At 51.4% G+C, this 22,665-nt stretch overlaps 1 protein-coding gene across 1 annotated transcript in view; it reads left to right on the top strand.

The window, feature by feature from the left end:
- Nucleotides 1-1,085: 1,085 nt before the first annotated feature.
- The window catches only part of GPC4 (glypican 4), a 145,644-nt gene continuing 124,064 nt past the window's right edge, over nucleotides 1,086-22,665 (top strand). The window contains exon 1 of the mRNA XM_075941139.2: nucleotides 1,086-1,378. Within this exon, the coding sequence (XP_075797254.1) occupies nucleotides 1,207-1,378 (172 nt within the window). The 5' untranslated portion in view covers nucleotides 1,086-1,206. The remainder of the gene's footprint in view (nucleotides 1,379-22,665) is intronic.

Here is a 22,665-nt window from a genome sequence, read left to right as displayed (position 1 = left end):
GTTGTGTGCGTTCTGGCCCTTTTGCCAGAGAAGCGCAAGACAGGCTCTGATGCTGGGTAAGAGAATTGTTTTTTGGGGTCCTCTGAGGACTCCTCTTCATTCCTAGACTAGTTTAGCTTTTTGCTGGAGGCAGAGTGCTACGCTTTGAACCATACCAGCGTGCAGATGCTTTTTCTTAGGTGGATACCCTGAGAGGTCACATGATCTCTGCCATGGCAGGCCACGTTTTACGTTTCTGTGAGTGAATGCGAGCGAACAGCAAGCGCTGCCCACGGCTTGGGCGAGAGGGCTAAAACCAGCAGGGTTGCCGTTGCCCGCTCCGGCAGGCGTCTGGGCCCTTGAACCTAGCAAATGGGCGGCTTGCAGCCCAGGCACGAATGTCTCGGACCCGGGAGCCCGACTCAGCCGGCTGAGACTCGGAGACTCATTGCTGCAGGGTTCTGTTTGCAGTGTAGACGAACCTGCCGCCCAGAACCAGCACATCCCACCCGGACTCCTCCTGTATCTAAACTTACACCTGCGGCCACATTGGCACGGGGGGCAGGCGTGGGACTGCGACTCACCAGACCCGGCTTCCGTTCCTGGCAGCCGCCTCTGGGATCTTGTGCAAGTCAGGCCCTGCCTCAGTTTCCCCACGAGGGAGGTAACAGCCCCTATCTTTGCAAAGAGGCTCTACGGGGGAGGCGCCTCTAGAAAAGCCAGCTCCTCCTCAGTGCCTGCAGGGGGGGAGCTGTGGGGTGCCCGTGGGGGGGAGATGGGGATGTTCAAGGCCCAGTTCCCCCTCCCCAACAGGGCCAAGGAAGCATTTCCCGCCCCACTTCGCTTTGCAAGGTGGGGGCCGTGCAGGGCCACCCCCGCTCCGGATCTGAGCTTCCTTGCCCTGGGGGTTCTGCCCCCTCCCCGCAGCCAGCGGTGCGCCCGGGAAGGGGAGGCCAATCCGGAGTCACTCCCCTTTGCCCGGCCGCGCTCCCGTCCCGCCGCCAGGGGCCGGGCCAGGTAGGGAGCCAGTGGGAGGGGACAGCCCTGGGTCTGCGGCTCCGCTCCGCCCCGCCAGGCGGGCGATCCCGGCTCCTGATTTTCCTGGGGGCCGGGCCCTGCGCGATCCAGCCGGGCGCCCTCCCCTGCCTGCAGCCGCCGCCGCACGCCGGGCCCGCCGCGCGCTCGCTTGTTGCTCCCGGGCCGGCGCCTGCCCCGCCGCCCCGCACCATGCCCCGGCCCAGCGGCTGCCTGCCCCCGCTCCTGTGCACCGTGGCCGCCTGCAGCCTCCCGCTGCTGCTGCTGGCCGCCGAGCCCCGCGCCCGCAACTGCTCCGAGGTGCGGCGGCTCTACGCCGCCAAGGGCTTCAGCCAGGGCGATGCGCCCAGCCACGAGATCAACGGTGAGCGGAGCCGGGGGGCTGCCGGGGGGCGCGGGGGGCTTGCAAGCGGGGTACAAAGGAGGCTCGGGGGGGGGTGTTGCAAGGAGGCTATAAGGGGGAGCTACAAGGGGACTTGCAGGGGGCGCAGGGGAGGTTGCAAGGGGGGGGGGTTAGAAGGGGGGCTTGCAAGGGGGCGCGGGGGAGGTTGCAAGGGGGGTTAGAAGGGGGCTTGCAAGGGGGCGCGGGGGAGGTTGCAAGGGGGCGACAAGGGAGGTTGCAAGGGGGGGTTAGAAGGGGGGCTTGCAAGGGGGCGCGGGGGAGGTTGCAAGGGGGCGACAAGGGAGGTTGCAAGGGGGGTTAGAAGGGGGGGCTTGCAAGGGGGCGCGGGGGAGGTTGCAAGGGGGCGCGGGGGAGGTTGCAAGGGGGCTTAGAAGGGGGGGCTTGCAAGGGGGCGCGGGGGAGGTTGCAAGGGGGCGCGGGGGAGGTTGCAAGGGGGGTTAGAAGGGGGCTTGCAAGGGGGCGCGGGGGAGGTTGCAAGGGGGCGACAAGGGAGGTTGCAAGGGGGCGCGGGGGAGGTTGCAAGGGGGCGCGGGGGAGGTTGCAAGGGGGGTTAGAAGGGGGCTTGCAAGGAGGCGCGGGGGAGGTTGCAAGGGGGGTTAGGGGGAAGGGGGCGCGGGGGAGGTTGCAAGGAGGCGCGGGGGAGGTTGCAAGGGGGCGACAAGGGAGGTTTGCAAGGGGGCGCGGGGGAGGTTGCAAGGGGGCGCGGGGGAGGTTGCAAGGAGGCTACAAGGGGACTTGCAAAGGGGGATTAGAAGGGGGGGGGGGCTTGCAAGGGGCCGCGGGTGGTTTGCAGCGATCCGCGGCGCGGGCCGCCCGGGACAGGGCTCCGGGCTCCTTCCCTTTGTCAGCCCGGGCGGGGAGCCTCCCGCCTTGCGCCTCTGCTGGAGATGCCTCTGCCCCGGCTCCGAGTCCGGAGCCTTCCCGGCGAGCGAGCCGGCTCCCGGGCGGACTTTGTCCCCCGCCCCCCTTCTGGGAGAGCCACGCCGGGAAGAAGTTACCGCCCCCCCCCTTGTAAGTTTCCCCGCGTGGTGCACTCGCGGGCTGGGAGCGTTTTGTCTAGTGGGCACGATCCGGCCCCGGCGCGGTGCGATCGGGAACCGAGTTCGCGGCGCTCAAGCCCGGCCCGGCAAAGGCAGGGGAAGCCGGGGGGGCTCTGCTTGCAGAGCGGGTTGAATGCCGATTCCAAGGCGAGACCCTGGAAGAATGCGGCCAGGGCCCAGGTAGGTATTTTGAAAGATTTTTCTCCTGACCTTCGGGTTAATTGCACATGCAATTATGGGCGCTTGAAAAGACGGATTGCAGGAAATCCTCCGCTGCGGGGATGGCCATGCCAGTGAGGCCAGGCTGGCCCTGCTGCACTTAGTTCCGAGAGAGCCCTTTTGCTGGGGGAGATTTAGGAAGTTCAGTTTTTTTGGTCAAGGATACTTGGAGAGGCATTCCCAGCTCTCCCCCTCCCCCCCACCTTTCTTACAAGATTCTGAAGCCAAGGGTGAGGCTGAACCTATGGATGCAGACACATCCGTAACAATACCACGAAAATGCCACACAGGGTGCGGGTGCTGGCGTCCTGACGGACTCCAAACGCCTTACTCTGTGTTCTGACAGTGCAACAGTTGTAAGAAACACTCCAGGAGTTTGGAGGACCACACTTCCGGACAGTCAGGAGCTTTTCCCAGTTCAGCTGCGGGTGGGGATGGAGGAGAGACAAGAGATGAAGATTTCAGAGTCTCAGGTTTCGGAAAGCAAAGCAAATAAGGCAGAGGGCTGTTGTGGCCACAGCCTGCTGAGCACGGCCACTTTGAGTAGCCACCAATTTTCTCTAGTTAATGAAGTTCTTTGGTGACTTAGCAAGTTTAATACACAGCAGATGACTTTTTAAAATCTGCCTCATCCGGTCACTTGGCTCTACCTTTGCAATTACCAAATGGTTTGTACACAACCAATTAGGCACCGTTTGCCCGTAAGCTGCCTTTTAGCAAACTCAGATTGTTGCTGGGGGATGCAACAATTTAGTAATCACTTAGGCCTAAAGACTTTTTTCAGCTCCTTCCCTGGGAACACGGGAGTTATGCTTCCCCCAGGAAAGCAGGCAAATGCCTTTTTACCCTTCTCTCAGAGGGGTGTCCCTGTGAATCTGTATCTGCAAAAACAACGAGGAGTCCCCGTGGCCTCTTAAGGACTAACAGATGTATTTGGGCGTCAGCTTTTGGGCAAAACCCATTTTGTCAGAGGCATGTGCTGCAGCGTTGTTTTTAGCCTGGGCGCATTTATGAGTAGTGTTGTCTTGAAGTTTGTGTCTCCTTCTCACCCTTCAAAGAGGCGCTTCTGTTAGCCCGGCGTGATGTGACCAGAATGGATTTTTGGAGATCCTTGACTCTGACTCAGGAGAAAAACACGAGTTGTTGTCAGTTGCTGGTGGTGAGTGTATGGCTCTGCGGGCTGTTTTCTCTAGGCAGGAGTCCTTAAAACAAGTGAATATGCAAGACACTGCTCTTTCCACGATCTAGCCTAAGATTTCGGCGACATCACACGAAGTCAAAACGGTCCCTTTGGAAAACGACTTCCCAAGAAACATTTTTACACCTCCTTGCCTGTCCGAGGGGCAGGCGCGTTATTAGTCGCCAGCCGTAGGAAATGGTAGTTAATGTGTTCCCACCCAAAACATTTTTTTCTTTTTGTTTCATACTTCATCTCCCTTCCAGTGCTGCCGCTTTTATTTCCCCTTCTGAATGACCTACTGGACTGCATTCTCCCGCGGAACAAAGGAAGTGCTTTTTTAGCTGGAATCTTTGGGAGACCACCAAAGACTCGCGCTCATGCACTGCAATTTCGCACTACTTTCAACAATAACAAAAATGCATGACTGAATGGCTCAAAAATGTGGAGTGTTAGAGGCATTCATTTGAGTCTAGGACACTGTCACAACACAGACAGACCCAAGTAAATACCTTTAGACTGCTAATATAGAAGCAGGGGTAATCTTTACCATTGCTCTGCCCTCCAAAGACGCATATATTATCCTCTTCACTGACACAAACTAAAATGATTTCAGTCAGTTGTACTTTTATGTTGTCAGCGTCTTGATGTGCATTTAGCATACAGCTGTTGGCAGAAAATCTCAGGTCTTTTTACCTCTTCAAGAAGTGTGTTCACGAGAAACACCCTAATGCTTGATGTTAAAATACACTTCCCACCCCACCCACTCCATGCTTTTTTAAAGTGGCCTGTACAAAATAAGGTAAACAAAGTTGTGTATTTAGGATCAACACTTGGGTCAGGGGAACACTTTAGGAGTTGGCTTCCGCTTCTCAGAAGCCACTGTGGCTTGAGGATTTGACCTGGTCTTTATTTATATATAATAATTCAGATGATTTGATGTGCTTTGGAGAGGTTCAGAGGTATATCATGCTGACAGGAATCCCATTTGAGGTCCTAACGGGGCTGTCAGCTTGACCCGGTGCTTTTGAAATAAGATGTCAGAGAAATGCGATAATCAGAAGAGATTATTTAACAGAAAGAGGGCCTTGTTCAACTTACTCATCAAAAGTGTTAATTAGGTTATGGCCCTGTCTCCCCTGGGATAAATGAAATTGCTGTGCTGGGTCTTACGCACAAAGCAACAAGTCTTGGACACTTAGCATTAAGATGACATCTCTGGGTTAAGCCTCTTTAGAAGAGGCAACCAAAAATCTTCACAAAGATTTTTATGAGCAGTCTGTGTCTGTAGTGCCTTAAAGGCCCAGTACCTGTTAAAATCCAGTTAGCTCGCACTTGATTTAAAATGAAGTTTTAAGTACTGTACCTGCCTTATCTTTGTATTTAACCCCGCCCACTCCCCGATTCTGTTTCACTGTTGCAACATCCTCCACAAATAGGGGAAACTGAGGCCCGGTCTTGCAGTCAGAGCCAGAGAAACAAACCTTGATATGACCCCTTGGAGTTCCATCCACTGTCCTCTTCATTGAGTCTCCACGCTAGTTAAGGATCAGTCCGTGTGCATCTGAGGTAGGATTGGGCCCGGGTGATAATTACATGGAAAATAGCGAACGACGCACAGCGCGCTCATATGAACACAGCGGCTAAAAATAGGTGTTGCAGTAATCTTAGCTACTACTTGTTCCATTTTCGGATGAGGAGGGCAAATGTCTTTAGTTTTTCATAACGCGTTGCGAGAGAGGTGCTTTGGCAAGCCTGGCTGTTAATTTGTTTCCTTTAGAACGTGCACGGTTTGTGTTTTCCTCTCCTCATGAGTGTAGTGAGCAAAGGGAATTGAAAACGTTGTATGCAAACTCGGGGCTCTATGGCAGGAGCCAAGTTTCAGCAACACGGTATTTTTAATATAGAGATCTTTTCACCTGTGCCACATTGGGGTATTTATGCAAACTACCGAGAGAGTTGCCTGTCAGAATCAAGCGACTCACTAAATTGTGAGGGGGGAAAGGAGTTAAAAGGGTGTGCTTTAGGGGGCGACATGTGGGGCTGTGCTGTTGGGTTGGTGGCGTGCAAGGACGTGGGACACAATGCCACACACCGCATTTTTATTATTGACATTATGTGATTTGTACCAATTTGAGAGATTTTGCTCGACTTTTTTTTTTTAAGTCACTTGCCAACTTCTTGCTGCAGGGGCACACACAAAGCTTTGAAATGTTTTCTAAAAGTTTTGTGTGTGTGTGTGTGTGTGTGTGTGTCCATCTCGACAATCAAAACGGTGGGAGCTTAAACCAGAAAACTCTTAGGCCTTGAGTCTTAAAAACGTCACAGCCAGTAGCAGCCCAGCTATGTGGGTGCAAAGACCCCTGGGGACTCATTTACTGGTTCAGCAGCAGGACTGAGGGGCCTTAAATAGATGCAATGTCGAGTCGATCGCAAAGTGAACTCTGCACCCGGTTTCAGGATGCATTAGGTAGATGGGTGCCTGGGAGGAATGAAGCAGATTGGATTACGAAGCTTGTCTAGATTTATGTTGGTGCTTGGAGATGGTTCTTCACTCATCTGGCTGAATGCCTAATTTGGACTTTCAGCGCTAGTGAAAAGTAAGGATGAACATTTAACCGTTATTAAATTAATATAATTGTCTCATAAAGCTCATGGAACTCACCTTCTTAATAGAAGAGCCCATACAAGAATTCTGTCACTGAGCACTGTGTTACATATGATGTATGTATTCTCACCGTATTTATGCCCCCTGGGAGAACTATGTACTGTTCTTTTTCTCCACTTCTTCTAACTAAAACAGTTACATTCCTGCCAGACACTTTTTCTCTTATCTGCGGCATTTTATGTTAATATTCACTAGCTATTGCCTGTGCATTGTCATCTAGGTTGTAGAGCTAAGCTTGGTTTAGACTGAATTGTAGTATCCATAAATGGCAGGCTGTTATCTGTGAGCATAGTGTAATCTTTCTTGCCAATGTAAATGGCCACATGCTTTCAACGAGTACAGTCGGTCCCCGAATTACGAACACATTGAGTTATGACCGTTCGTATTTACGACCAACCTCTTATACAGCCAGAACCCGAGTTACGAACGAAATCTGCACTTACGGACAGTGCGACCGTACGTCAGTGAATGTAATCCGACTTACGAACAGATCGAGTTACGACCTAGCGTTTGGTACGTAACTCGTTTGTAAGTCGGGGACAGGCTGTAATGCGGAGTGCTGCTTGGAACAGTTGTGCTGCTGACCAGTACACATTTGTTTAGCATTCGGTAAAAGCTCTTTGGCACGTGCACCTGTAGAGGAAAAGTGACAAACTTGTTTCCTTTTTCTGTGAAGTGCCTCCTTCAGAGGTAAGAAATGTGGTATAAAAATATTTGTGAAGGTATTCTGGGATTCCCTCTGCAGATGGCTTTGCTCTCTTGACTTGTATCAGGGAGATTATAAACCCCCTGTTCCAGATCCGACTTGTAGTCCCAACAGCATTGTTGTTGTCTTGAAGCTTATGGGAGAAATAATATCTATTCTGTTACTGGGCATCACAGCAATTGTGTTATTAGGGACTCTCCTTTTGATACTGACAGATGACAGATTGGACCTCTCTAGTCCGGCACCCTCGAGACCTAGAGGTGCTGAACGAGAGAGTTTGCTGGACCACGGGAGGTCAAAATTGTCTAGCAGCATTACCTGCACTTCCACTGTGTGCTGGGCTCTTAGAAGACAGTGGGGGTCAATCAGAACTAAATAACAGCACAGAACGCTGCGAGCCAGGCCTGGTGACTGTAAGCAAACTTTCTGGGACTACGGGAAGCTTGGCCACACCCATGATAAGTACAATCCCAGTGAACGAAAATCATGCCGGACCAGAGAGTGCCAGACGCGAGAGCTTCAACCTTTATCAGTTTCTGAAACTTGTTCTTTACATGTCAAATAAGAAGTCGCTTGGCGAGAACAAGGGTTGTGATTTGCTCGTGTTTCTCCTAACGACACATCTCAGGAAGGCAGTTTGAGTAGATTGGGGATGGATGGGAGCTCTGAGAGCAAACATAGTCCTGAGCTCAGCCTGGGACTATGTGTTTATAATCAGGGTTTGACAAACCCCGTCGAGAGCCACTCGCCAGCCCCGCACTGCGCATGCGCCAGACTGGCATTGTGCATGCGCGAAGTGCCGGTGAATGGGGCGCACGGTAGATTCAGCAGTTTGTCGAGCCCTGTTTATAATGTATACCCTTTCATATATTTTTTAAAAAAACCCAACCTAAAATTCCCATGCCTATCCTTAGCTTTGCCTTTCTCTTTTTATAATCATACTCAGACGTCTGTTTCCCAGGGAAATGGTTAAAAGTGGTTAATTGTGTAATGTTCGACGTGAGATATAAGAATGATGGTTGGATGCATGGGGTTTGGGCTTATTTAGTCTGCAGAACAGAAGAGTGAGGGGGGATTTGATAGCAGCCTTCAACTTCCTGAAGGGGAGTTCCAAAAAGGACAGAGAGGCTGTTCTCAGTGGTGACAGATGGCAGAACAAGGAGCAATGGTCTCAAGTTACAGCGGGGGAGGTCTAGGTTGGATAGTAGGAAAAATGATTTCCCTAGGAGGGTGGGGAAGCGCTGGGATGGGTTCCCTACAGAGGGGGTGGAATCTCTGTCCCTAGAGGTTGGTCCTGCTTTGGGCAGAGGGCTGGACTTCTAAGGTCTTCTAAGGTCTCTTCCAGCCCTAGGATGGCATGTCTAAGGCTCATGGTGATGGTAGATCTAGGTACACGCCACAAATCCATTTTGGCTCGTGTTCTGTCGGTGGTGCAGTCCGACAACGATCCATGTCTGAAGATATAAAGCCCAGGCCTAAGAGTTGTCAGGGACAGAATTCTCGTAACACGATCCTTGGGTGAATTCGGAGCCCTGTGTTCCAGAGACCAGCTCCTCTTCCAGAAGCAGCCTGGGAATCCACGAAGGAGACTTCCCTGCTTCTGGCTGCAGTTTGTCTCCCTCTTGTGATCATTACGTGGCCCGTAAAGATGCTGTTAAAGTACAAATCCCTTTCATTTGTTTTTAATGTGATCAACTGCTAGATATTTTTCTTTGTAGCCTTCGCTCAGGAAACGTTACGATTCTGTTCCGAAAGCACGTTGCAAGTACCCATCAGTTTCCGATCAGTGTGGGTCCAGGGGAGGCCGGTGCTACTTGACGCTGGTTAGGGTGGCATCGCTTGAGAGCAACGAGGGGTTCTTCTTGCTCCTAGTCTGAGTCACTGCTCGGGGTTGGAAGATCAAGTTTGTCCCAAGAAGCGTGTCAGTGGCTGTGATAGAACATGATTTGAAAAAAATATTTGTCCTACCACCCTTTGTTGCCTGGACAGGCCGGGTGTAAAACGCTTGCACCCTTCACCTTTTTAATTTTCGGCAGTCATTGCTGGTGCGTGATTCCTCTCTCTAGCTGCTGTTTGCATTGAACGCTGCTTTCTCCAGTTCAGTTTGCGGAGCCAGACGACAGCGGCGTGGGCCGTTACAAACTGCAGTGTTCAGCATGTGGTCGACAGGGACGGCTTGCAATAGTCCGGCCCGAGTGGGAGGTTCGTTTCCCTTGGCAGGCGAAAGGACTGGGTCTTGGGCCAGAATAAGCAGTTGTTACATTCTGTGCAATTTATAGTCCGATTATTCTCTAGTGTTGAAATGGCCTGACATGATCAGTGGGGTTCCTTCGATCTGTAGCTTTGGGGGAGACTGATTGAAAGTGTGAGGGAGGCCTCAGCTACGCAAGCCGTGGTGTTGGTTTTTTTAATGTTGCCTTGTAACTCCAGGGAGACTTTCCGTGGCTTTCGTGTGGCAAGAGTAGTTGGGACGTTAAAATGAGATGACTCGGCTAATCGAATCGTCGATGGAATTTACATCGATTTGATTAGTCGATAAGGGCGCTTCCACTGTGGCATGTAACGAGAGCCCGCCCGGAGATTGCTACGTTTCAAAGGCGGAAATACCGCGCGGTCTTGTGCAAGGGTCTTGTGCCTTTCAAAGATTGAAACGCTGCTGCATGGAGCTTGGGGCCAGCGGGGACTCTTGTACATTTCAAAGGTGGAACTTCACTCCTGTCCCCTCCCATGGAGCCGGAGCTGGGAGGAACCGGCTTTTAAGCTGGCTCCCCCCCAGCACCTCCTCCTCTTCCCTTTCCCCCCGCTGCCTCTTTCTGAGCGTCGATTAGTTGATTTGTCGCTTACATCCCTAGTCAAGAGTCTGCTTATCCTCCCCTGAAAGTGAACGAAAACCAGGCCAGGGCAGTGCCTGAACACCAGGCATGGTGCTGCAGAAGCAGGTTTGCAAGCAGCCTCAGGATTCTGCCTCAGGATTCTGCTTTCTCATCAGAAAAGTCTGGGGGCAGGTGAAAGAAGAGCAGAGACCTTCTCACACGGCAGCCAGGTGGCTGGTGTTAGTCGCGGGAGACCCCCGTGTCTCAGTTGATCCGCTCACAGCAGCCGGTAGACTTTAGGGTGGTGGAGAGTGGCAGGAGAGGGGTTTTCCTCCTTCCCTCGGTTGGGAAGGGGGCTTCAAGGTTATCTGCGATGTGTGAACAAGAGGCTCAGAGCATCCCAAAGCAGAACCCAAGGGCACAGCCTGGTAAGAATTAGAGATGAGATGGTTTAACCAGTTAACTGGTAAGCCTCGTTCTTAACAGGTGAGGCTTACGGGTTAAAGTTAACTGGTGGGGCTGGAGCAGCTCCCCTGCTGCACACTCTCCACACCCCCGCTCGCCCCTATAATCGGTTAACTGGTCAAATGATACGTTTAACCGGTTAGCCAATTACATGGGATTTTACATCCCTAGGAAGAATCCCAGAGCCTTTCCCCGTCCTAGCAGCTTTGGGGTGTGCATGGCATTGCTCTCATTGACCCTGGGTTGGGTGTGCGGCTTTGCCACGGGTGACCCGGTGTTGGGTACTTTTCTGAAGCCCCTTCGTGTAAAAAGCCTGGTTGGTTTCCATCGCACGCTGGAGTTTGTCTGGAGGAGGACTCGGCCTCTGCACGCGATACCTCGGTCAGCAGTAGGATGGGTAGAGAAGCCCAGGTGTGAAGCATGGGGGGGAAGCAGCTTTCTTGTTCCTTGAGTGCGGAGTAGCACTGGGAAGCTGCTCCCTGTCCAGAGCAAGCTCAGGCTGCGTCTGCGCGTAACAATTTAAAGCATAGCCGCAGCATGAGTGCTGGGGGAGGAGCTAACCGCGTAAACACCGGGGGGGGGGGGAGCTAACCACGTAAACACCGGGGGGAGGAGCTAACCGCGTAAACACCAGGGGGGGAGGAGCTAACCGCGTAAACACCGGGGGGGAGGAGCTAACCGCGTAAACACCGGGGGGGGAGGAGCTAACCGCGTAAACACCGGGGGGGGAGGAGCTAACCGCGTAAACACCGGGGGGGGAGGAGCTAACTGCGTAAACACCGGGGGGGGGAGGAGCTAACTGCGTAAACACCGGGGGGGAGGAGCTAACTGTGTAAACACCGGGGGGGAGGAGCTAACCGCGTAAACACCGGGGGGAGGGAAGAGCTAACCACGCTGTCGCCTGCTTCACGCTGCCGCCTTACAGCACCGTCATTTTCCACCTCTGGGTGGGGTGTTTTTTTGCACCCCTCAGCCGGAAGGTTACAGCACTGTCAAGGGCCAAGGTGGGCTTGGCTGAAGTAGACATTTCGCACAGTCAGGTGACCGACTGTTGGAACAGATTATGGAGGGGTGTCTTGCAGTCTCCATCCCTTGGGGTTGGGTGGCTTTCCAAAAGAGAGACTATTTTAGGTGCAAGCTGTGAGGTTAGACACTGGGATTTCAGGGCGACGGTTTCTGAACTGTGCCCGTCCAGAAAGTCCGCCCAGAAGAACCCAGTCGCCCTGAGTCTGAACATCGACCAACTGTCTTTCACATGTGCTTGACCAAAAGGGCCGACGGCTCTGCTCACAGACCCCACTTCCTTGGCTACGGAGAACAGAACTCAGCGAGGTGCGGCTGGGTAGAGCACTTCTCTGGGGAGGACTTTGATGACTTGGTCAACGTTAGCCACTCGGGTAATCATCTCGGAACGTTTTTCACATGCCTTGTGCTATGCTCTTGGGACTCCGAAGGGAACTCCCCTCTGTGGCTTATTTTTCTTACCCAAATCCCTAAAATAGTCCTTATGCCTCGCCGTGTTCTCTGCAGCCGTGTGCAGCCCATTGCCTGGGAGACGGCTAAGTGCCGTTCGCTATAATCGGCATGTGTGCGTTTGTCTTGTGCGCCTGGGTGGGAGAGGGTTTTTTTGTGGCCCTGTGGCAGCCTAAGCTCTAACCACAAAGGGCTCCAAGCAGGATGGAGTATTAAAAGGAGGGAGGGAGGAATTAGGCTAAATATTGAAGCTTCCCGGTGAGATCTGTGTAACTGGGAAATGTGAAAATCCCCATGCCGGAGAATCTTAAAGTTAGACAGGAAAAAGCAGGAGTATGAGGGGAAGGGAGCAATTCTGTAGAGGCCAGATGCCCTCAAAGAACCTCTCCGTCTCTACATTTAAAAGATGGGAGAAGGAAGACCGTATCCTAGGACTTGAATCTCTTTCAATATAGATTGGCTAGGTGTGTAGAAGGTATTTTGGGGGGGATCTGCAATTCTGACTTGACTCTGCAAATAATATTTTCCTGCCCAGCTTTACAAAGCGAAACAGATTTTTCTGGGCTCGAGAAGGCTGTAGGAAATGAAATACTTGGCCCTTTGTTTCTCAGAGGTGAGAAAATATGTCCCTTCCACCTTGCCCCAGTGCAGGTTCTTCTAGAAATTGTATCTATAGCGACATTTGCAAACCAGAAGGAATAAATCCTATTTCTGCTCAGGGTAACTGGCTTTGAATGTGCATGTGTGTACCTTAGCCGAGGGAAGGCATTCAGACAAAGGAAAGTTGTTCCAAAATGAAACGTTGTGAGGACATATTTCTCTTCATGTTGACTTAGTTGGGAAAATGAGAGCTGTCTGTGTGTTAAGCAAGTGCAGAGGGGTGCAGACAATGACAGCAAGGCAGCAAGGCCAGGCGCGGAGGGAGGGGAGGAAAAGCGACTACTCAGCTAGCATGTCGACTATCAGATAAACATTTGCTTATTGCAGGGGTGGCCAATCCATTAAATGAAGAGAGCCGAAACAGTGGCGGAAAAAATGTGAAGCCACACCAGAGCATTTTTTTTTTGTTGAGGGGGAAAAAAAAAAGAAGAGCTCCCCACCAGCTCCCCACAGTTGTGGAGGAGAAAAAAAAAAAAAAAAAGGACGCTGCCTCTTTAAAAGACAAGGCTTTTTGGCCACATTGAGCTCCATTTTGGCAACGCCATTTTGAATCGCTGCACCGGATGGCTCCCCACCGGTGAGCACAGGGGACCAGGGACCATTTTTAGGGGCACAGGAGTGGCTTTGTGAGCTGCACGTTAAGGGGGGAAGAGCCATGGGTTAGCCACTGGCTTATTGGATCATCGACTAGCCGTTCCCATCCCTATGAGGAATGAAGGATTCTTTTTATAGCGAATACCCTAAAGTGTTCAGACCGCAGAAAGTTCTTGAGCCTTCCACATTGTGAGTGTGGTGTGGTCCTTTTAAGGCTGCTGGTTGTTTTTTGTGTGTGTGTGTGTTCATAGGAAATTGGCTTTGATAATTGAATTTCTAAATTCCCGCAGTAACCGATAGCTCATTTCTTCCAGAGGTCCCGGAGGGGTTAGCGAACATAGTAAGACCTGTATTTAACTCCTGATGGTTTGTAATGGTCTTCCAGACAGGCTGGCCTCCATTTTCAAAAGTGACTAATGATCTTGAGTGCTCAACCTGAAACCCCGAAAGGGACCTGTATTGACCATCAGGTTCTTGGTGGTGGGTCTGTACCCTCAAATACTGACACCCCTCATCATGAAAAAGTTCTACACCCAGGCTTTGCCAGTTTTCTTTCGAATAGGGGTGAGAGCAAAGATCTGTTTATTGTCTCTCTTACCACATCAGAACCTCTCTATGTCCAACCAGTAGTGTGTTCTGTAACATCTCTGTGGGAACATCTGACTTACTTTAAGTCTCCAAAACATGATATCGGCATGGTTTTTTTGGGGTGGGGAGAGGGAGGGAGAGGGACTAGCAGTGTCCCCCTGACTACGTCTTAATGACCTAACATGCTGGAGCTGTTCTGATGGTAGGCAGGTGCGAGAGAGAGTTGTTGCTCCACTAGTGAAAGAACAAGAACAGCTGAGTGCTAATGAAATAGGGACAGTAGAGCGCAGCAGTGCTGCTTGTCTTCCATGGAACTGGCACCCCCAGATACTTTGCCCATGGGCTGTTGCCATTATGGTCAATTTCAGGGCTCTAGGAGTTGACATTGGTCAGTTTCACATTTCTGGACCTTTACATCTGAACTTGCATGGTGTTGGGGGCAGGGTTCCCTCTAAGATTTTCCATGCGTGAGCGGAGTGAGTTTTGTCGTGTGCACCGGTAATGATGTCATGTGCGCAGGGTGCACAGCCTCACCATGGCCCAGCTCCAGCTGCAGCACACAGGGTAGCCCCCCCCCTCGCAATGCAGCCTGGGCCTCTGGAGTAGCCCCTTGGCTGCCGGAGCAACGCCCCTGCCATGCTGACCTCTGCTGCCACCAGGGACTGTCCCCAGTAGACCCACTGCTGCCCGGGTCTCCCATGCTCTGCCTGGGCGGTGTGATGGCTGCACCCGGGTGAGACTGTGGTGCTATTTTTAGTACCATGGCCCAGGCTCCAGCTCCCGGCTGCCGTGTGGTAGCTGCCCTGCTGTACTTGAGGTGGAGCAGCTACCCGCCACGTGGCCCCGCCCTTGCTGAGGAGGCGGGAGGGATTGGAATTTTTGGTGCCTGCTTGCACACACGTTAGCAGGAACCCTGCCGTGGGGGTCCCATCCCAAAAGGGGCTCGAAGGGGTGGCGACAGGGGGATGCAGAACTGTTGTAGGGGTGTCATGGGATTTCCAGCCTCACTTCTGTGCTGCTTGCAGAGCTGGGCTTTTGAGGGCAGCAGCTGCAGAACTTCCTGCAGCTGCAGGAAGTTCCTGGAGATGGAGGGTAGGTCGGATCACCTGCCCTCCTTCCCCCCTCCCCACTGAGCAGTTGTCCTGTCCCTCTGACAGCTGGAGAGGAGCGCTCTTTGCTGGGGCATTTCTAGGAACAGGACATCGGATTTCATGGGGGAAGGGCTTATTTTATGAGCGGTAGCACCAGATAAGGCCCCACCTCTCTCGTGGATGTGAAATTCTGGTGCTACCATGAGGTTTCCCTATGTGAAAGTCCCCAGGTTTCTTTCTTTTCTTGAATGCTATTGGAGTAGCTGCTGTCAGGTGTGGTGCACATGCAGCTGAGCTTGGGTGAGAACTTGGAGTAACAGCAGTTTTACAGGGGGGATAAAAGGACAGAATTTTTTTTTTATGGAGGGATCTAAAACACAGGCCCAAATTCAGTACTAGAGCGAGGCACCAGTCTACTTCCCCTCGTTCCAGATGGCAATACATTGTTTTTAGTGCATGTGTGTTTAAATGGATGGATTTATTGTTCTCCTAAAAAGGCATCATCTCTCCCTGGAACCAAGTACTGTAGGAGCTTAAGGAATTTACTAGCTGAGGAATCTGATTTTTGCAAAAGTGTAGCTTGGAACCTTCACATGGTGGCATTGACACACAGGGATGTAACATCCCATTTAAAATTTTAACTGGTTAAACTATATGTTTAACTGGTTAATTGCCGCAGTAAGGTGGAACATGGAATTTTCCATTGAATTTTAAAAGTTACTTACTTGTTCCATAACATAAGAACTAGGGGTCACCGAATGAAATTAATAAGTAGCAGGTTTTAAATAAACAAAAAGAAGTTTTTCTTCAATCAGCATACAGTCAACTCGTGGAACTCCTTGCCGGAGGATGTGGGGAAGACTAGGACTTTAATGGAGTTCAAAATAAATTCAAGGAGTTTAGGTCCATCAATGTCTATGAGCCAGGATGGGTAGGAATGGTGTCCCTAGCCTCTGTTTGTTTGGAAATGGGTGACAGGAGAGGCATCACGTGAAGATTATGTATTGTGTTCACTCCCTCTGGGGCATCTGGCATTGGCCACTGTCGGCAAACAGGACACTGGGCTAGATGGACCTTTGGTCTGATCCTGTATGGCCGTTCTTATGTTCTATTCCAGTTAGTCAATGGGGATGTAAAGAGGTAACTGGTTAACTGGTGACTTGGTACCAGTAAGTGATGTTTACTGGGTAACCAGTTATCCAGTTGCCTGTTTACATCCCTATTGACAAGTATAGAAAATTCCATGTTCTTCCTTGATGGGAGGTTATAAATACTCTCATGATGTGTCAATTTCTAATAATGGCATTTTAAAAGATTACGTGGATTTCAGTATGAATGTTTTACTACTTTATACTGTCCTTAGTGGGCTTTTATTGGTTTTAGGGTTGAACCTAGTTTGATTCTGCATTCTTGGAATTTACAAATTGAGCCATGGTTTTACTGTCTGGAATGAAGTTACTAGTCCTTCTAAAAACATGAGAATCTTGTTTGAATGTCTTTCTCACTAGTTGGCCAGAAATAGTCTTTTTACTAGGGATGCTTCTTCTTAAGGAGGCTTTATCCATAGAAGAATAAAGACTAAATAGAGGCCCTCTACTCAAAATGTGCATTGTTACAAGATGCTAAATTTGGCTATGAATTTGGCCATTTGGTAACTGAAAGCTACAGCTGTTTCCTCTCCTGCATTTGTGAATGCAATCTCTTCAGCACTTTTTGTTGTCTGAGGCCAGGCCAGTGCAAAAAAGAAAGTGAGAAGTTGTGTAATCAGGAAGACTAGCCTAGCTGTGAACTTGTTATGGGTGGAAGCTCTCTAGTTTGGACCTGACGGGTGTTGAACCAGAGAATTTGCTGGACCACGGGAGGTCAATATTGTCTAGCAGCATCACCAACACAGCCGCTGGTTACTGGGCTGTTAGAAGACATTGTGGGGTAAATTAGAGCTAAAGAAAGGCACAGAACACAGCCAGGACTGGTGGCTGTAAACAAACTTTATGGGACCGTGGGAGACTTGGTCACATGAATGATAAGTAGGGATTTGAAGGACTAGTCAACTATCCGATAAGCAAATGCTTATCCGATAGTCGACGGGCTAGTGGTTTTCCCCCCTTCCTCCCCGCTCCTTGCTGCCTCTATCAGAAAGAGGCAGCAAAGGGGGAAGAGGAGGGATACTTGAAAGCAGCAGCGCCACGTGGAGCCCAGCTGACCCCGGGCTCCGTGCCGCGCTGCCGCTTTGAAACTCTGTCAGCACTATAAGACTCTTTGTTTTTCTTCTCCTCCCAGGTGTAGAAGGAAATCCGACAATAGAGTTTCTAGTAGCAATTCAGTTCAATTTGCATAACAATTCTGGTTTTCTTTCGGGAGCTCTCAGAACGAGATCCAAACAACGAGGAGCCTGCTAGCACCTGAAAGAGTAACACGTTTATTTGGGCACCAGCTGGAACCCACAACGTCTCATAATGAGATCACTTTCCCTTCCGGCAGCCAGTTGGTGATTGTGTTCGACACACTGCTCTGAAGCTCGTGTCTCAAGTGAAAGGACTTGACGTTTTGTTTGCTGCTCAGTGTGTACATAGGCCGGGGATGGGCAACCAAGACCAGTGAGTGGCCCTACTTCATCTCAGTGGGCAGCAGTGGTGGGAAAGGAGGGCAGATATGGGGTGTGAGGGAACCTGAGTGGGCCACAGGTTGCCCACCACTGATATAGGCAGGCTCAAGAAATTTTTGGTGGCTTCTAAGCAGCCACCAGCTCTTGCTATTGGCTCCCCTTACACATTTCCCTAAAATAATTATCTTTAGGAAGAACAAATAAATATGCACATACTCATGCCCAAATCAGTGTAATTGAGGTAGGTTTTTATTGCGGACTCTCGCAAAGGTAAGGTACCATTTGTCTATGGTCTTTATGGCCATAAGCAGACTAGAAACCTATCACGTGCGTTGTTTCTATTGCTTGTTTGTAAAAAGACTGGGAAGTCTGAGTCTGTGAAAAGTGATCTTTGTATGTTTGTTGACACTGCATTGCCCCACCCGCATCCCATCTCTGCTCAAGAAGCTGTGGTTGCCCCCGAAAGCCCTTGGCGGCCGCGTTTGAGAAACGCTGGCTCCCAACACCACCCGGGCTAAAACCGTAAGCATTTTTAACGGGGGAGAGGCATTGTGAGCTAGTGGCTCCCACAGAGAGGGTGTGACACCCCCAGGGAGAGATTTCTGCGCGACCTCAGCACAACCGTGGAGAAGAATTCTGAGCGATATGGAATTTTGCGTTCATCCAGTTTGTGTCATTTTTCAGTTGAGTTCTAATCTGTTTATTATGAACTCACTTTTAGCGCCTGTCAGGCCAGAGGAAATCGACTTGACAAATGTCACGAGCATGTCGTAGGACAGTCTGGCAACATTACCTTTGAGGTCCACAATTTCAGCAACACTAATCCATGACAGTTTGAATGCACATCATGACGGCTGGATTATCTTTTACAGCCGGGCCTTGAGTACTTGCAGTACACGTCTGTTTGCTGTGTCTGAAGAATTTTGAATGGTGGTATTATTATGCTGGGTTACAGTTGGTAGCCTGAAGCCAGTGAGTGCTTAGTTAGATGGTGGCAGGCTAAAAATCTAGCTAGCTCATTTATTATTTATCTAACGACTCACTTTACAGTATCTGGAGTGATAGTTTGGAAAGGGAAGTTTCTTCGTAACAAGTCTTTAGAGGCTAAGAACATCAACGAAAACGATGGGAAGTGAAAACACAGCGTTGCAGGAGGTTGGGAAAACGAGATTTCTTTTTGTAAAACACCAGTTTGTTTTCTTTCTCTTGCAAGGGTTTCAAAATGTAGGGAAACTAGTTTCAGCGAAGAGGAGTCTCACCAGTGTGCAGTGCCATTGGGTGGGATGAATCATTTGTACAGGTGGGGAACCTCTCTAGTCCGGCATCCTCGGGACCTGATGGGTGCCGAACCAGAGAATTTGCTGGACCACGGGAGGTCAATACTGTCTAGCTCCACGACCAACACAGCCGCTGCTTCCTGGGCTCTTAGAAGACATTGGGGGTAAATTAGAGCTAACTAACAGCACAGAACACTTGACAGCCAGGCCTGGTGGCTGGAAACAAACTTTATGGGACTGTGGGAAACTTGGCCACACCCAGGATAAGTGGACACCCACAAGTGAACTCCAATCATGCTGGACCACAGGTATTGCCAGAGCAGAAGTGCCGGACTAGAGAGGTTCAATCTGTAGTGTGGTGTAATATCGGTTAATTGAATAGGGGTATGTCTACACTGCCACCCTCGTTCGAACTAGGGTGGCTAATGTAGGCATTCGAACTTTAAAATGAAGCCCGGGACTTAAATATCCCGGGCTTCATTTGCATGTTCCCGGGCGCCGCTATTTTTAAATGCCCAGTAGTTTGAGGGGTGAGTCATCCCCGGGGGAGACGCGCAGGGGGTTTCCCGGCGCTCGCGGGGGGGTTGGCCCGGGGGCAGGCGCATGTGCACGGGGCTTCCCTGCGCGGGGAGGTTGGCGCCGGGGCAAGCACACGTGGGGTTTCCCTGCGCCGGGGGGTTGGCCTCCTGGGCAGGCGTGTGTGTATGCGCGCGCGGGGCTTCCCTGCACGGAGGGGGGGGTTTGGCCCTGGGGCAGGCACGCGCTAGTTTCCCTGGGGGGTGGGGAGAATCCTGGGAGGAGGGTGATGCAGGGGACTCTCTGCCTCCCCAATTCCCAGCCCCCACTCCCGAGTCACAGACCGCTGTCCCCACTCCCCGAACTCTGTCCCCACTGGCACTCTGTCCCCTGCTGCAGAACCCTGTCCTCTGCCCTCCCAGCACCCTGTTCCCTCTTCCCCGCCGCAGAACTCTGTCCCCACAAAATGTATAATTATAAATGTTTCATTTTAGATTTCAATAGCGTGAATAAAAAACAGGCCACTTATTTCATAACTATAAACACGTGATTTTAATTGTATGTATCGCATAATTTAAAAATAGCCTGTTTATCAGTTTACTGTGTAAGTAAGGCCTGGGGATAGCAAGTGTTGGACAGGAGGAGAATAGAGAGGGCGGGGCTTCAAGGAGGGGGCGGGGCTTCAAGGAGGGGGCGGGACAGTAGATCTTCACCTGTTCTGAGATTTAACAAGTGATCTTGGGTGTAAAAAGGTTAGAGACCACTGCCCTAGCTGATTAACCTCATTAATTCTTATCGGTTACTCGACTATTCTGTAGTCCCTGGGGATGGGGCTGGCAGCCAGTGAGCTTTGGCCCCACTCCTGAGGAGCCTGCTGCCACTCTGCGCTGTTGCCTCTGATACAGAGCCAGCAGCACGGGGTGCCAGGCAAGAGCTGGTGCGTGAGGGCAGCCAGTTTAAATAACAGCTCCCCTTGTGGACTGGCTACCTGTTGCCCTGCACTGCTGCCTCTGATACAGAGGCAGCAGCCCCTGTTCGGAGGGGTGGGGTGTTCTGAACTCCCGGACCCGAGACGAGTCAGAACTGAGCCAGGCTGCCTGCCCACCTGGCTCCTAATACGCTTTAAATGCAGAGCTGCAGTGGGGTATGTCCCGGACCCCGTGCAAGCCAGGACTGAATCGGGCTGCTGGCCAGCCTGTTAAAAAATGTGCTGGTTGGCGGGGGGGGGGGGGGGGGAGGGGGGCGGCGAGGAATGTGTGTAGTCTCTGGTATTAACCAATAAGCTTTTGCTTCTCGATGAATCGACTCCCCGATTCCATCCCCAACGTGGTGGCGACTGCTAACGTGCTGTGTGTTATGGGGAGAGCAGAGGAAACACGGGGGGTACTTAAACGTCTGTTTTTAAATGACTGCTGGGCTGGATCCCAGCAACCATGAGGCTGCCTCCTTTGGGCACAACCTTCGCTTTTATAGCTACATCTGGAACAACTTGCGGCCTGTGGTAGATTGAAAGCCGAGCAGTGAAAGGGAAGATGGGACAGCTGGGTTGAACGGAGCTTTTTGTAAGACTTGGTACGTCTGTAACGTAGGGAGGGAAGAGTAGAGTCGATTAACCGAGAAGCAAAAGCGTATTGGTCAATGCTATAGACGACACGTGTTTCTCTCCCCCCACCGGCCAGGAAATTGTACAGCAGGCTGGTAGGCAGCCTAGCTCAGTCCTGGCTTGGGCCAGGTCCCAGACCTACCCCTGCTGTGGCTCTACATTTGAAATGTATTAGGAGCCTCATGGGCAGGCAGCCAAGCTCAGTTCTGGCTTGCGCCGGGTCCGGAAGCTCGGATGTCCCCTAGACGGGGGCTGCTGCCACCTCACGCTGCTGCCTCTTTGTCTGAGGCAGCAGCGCTGGGCAACAGACAGCTGGTCCGCGAGGGGAGCTTGGCTTCTCAGGAGCGAGGCCGGAGTGCAGTGGCTGCCGGCCCTGCCCCCAGGGGCTATCAAATCGTCTAGTAACCGCTAAGAATTGATGAGGTTACTCGACTATTCAATTAACCGATACGTCACATCTCTACTACAATGCACCTCATTTGTGGCTTCAGCTCTACTCTGTTGCCTTAGCTCTTGTGTCTGCAGCAGCCTCTCTTCTTACTTATGTGAGACACTCGTTTGTATTGTCCACGCGCATGTTGCGGGTTTCGCTTCGGGCCGATGGCTTTAACCAGAGTCCCGTTTGGCCCTAAATCGTCCTGTTATGAGAGGGTTGAACCGATTATTTCAGAAGAAGGGGTTTCTTTCAAAATAACCGCATCTACATGGCGTTTGTTGTTTCGAAATAGGTATTTTGAAATAGCGGCGAGCCGCGATTATGCAAATGAAGCGTGGGAAATTCAAATCCGCGCTTCGTTTGCAATTTCGCTCAGCTGCATTTGCATCCCTCTCTCGAAAGAGGGTGCAAATATAGACATGCCCTTACGTGGTCAACTGGGTAGGAGACAACTCCAGCTTGGCTGGAGTCGCCCCCAGCCCACAGGGCTCTTGTTCCTGACCCCTGTGCTGGGCTTGGGAGAGGCCTGGCTCCTGGAGTTGGGGGGGGGGGGGCAGAACAGCCCTCCACCCTGGGGCTGCTCCCAAGGAACTGGTTTATCATTACCTGATAAGCATCACCTACTTACCTATTCACATCCCTAGTGAGGACCCTGCGCAGGACTGGAAGCTGCTAAAGCAGGACCCCATGCTGTCCTAATACAGGTTCCCGATCCTGCAAGCTTTTTCCGATGGGGCAGCTCTCTCTACAGTCCCTGACGTGCTGTGTCATACAGTCTGACTGGATGGATCCATAGGCCTCTCAGGGAAGTCTGTCTTGCAGGGATACGGCTACTAACCTTGATCAAACTCATCCCTCCGCTTCAAGGCCCCTTTCCCAATCATCCTGTGTATGTCCTGGCTTCTGAGGACATGGGGTGGACTAGGACAGTGTTTCTCAACCGGCGGTGCGAGTACCCTTAGGCATACCCTAACCCTAACTCGAGAGAAGTCTGGGGGGTACCTCAACACAACTGAAATTTGGAGAGAACGGAATTTCTGACGCTCCAGCTAGCTACAGGAGAGCCGCCAGAAAGTCCCATAAGGCGGAAGGGGAGTGGTTCGGTCTGTCTCCTGTGACTGGAGACGGCGCGTCCCTTGTTGAACGCATTTGAGGCGTGGAGAATAACGATCATTAATCCCCTGTCTTTGTAGCTTTTTTGCCCTAGTGAAAGTCTAGCAGGAAACTGAAAAAAGAAATAGTTCTGGTGAGGGACAGTTAATTTCTGGAGAGCAAAATATGTACCGAAGGCTCAATGAGATTTCCTCCTCGTTAGTG

Source organism: Pelodiscus sinensis, chromosome 13, assembly GCF_052426305.1.
Source record: "Pelodiscus sinensis isolate ZL-2025 chromosome 13, ASM5242630v1, whole genome shotgun sequence".
NCBI classification, from domain to species: Eukaryota; Metazoa; Chordata; order Testudines; family Trionychidae; genus Pelodiscus; species Pelodiscus sinensis.
Note: the sequence above shows the minus strand (reverse complement) of the source record. Positions and strands in the feature narration are given on the sequence as shown.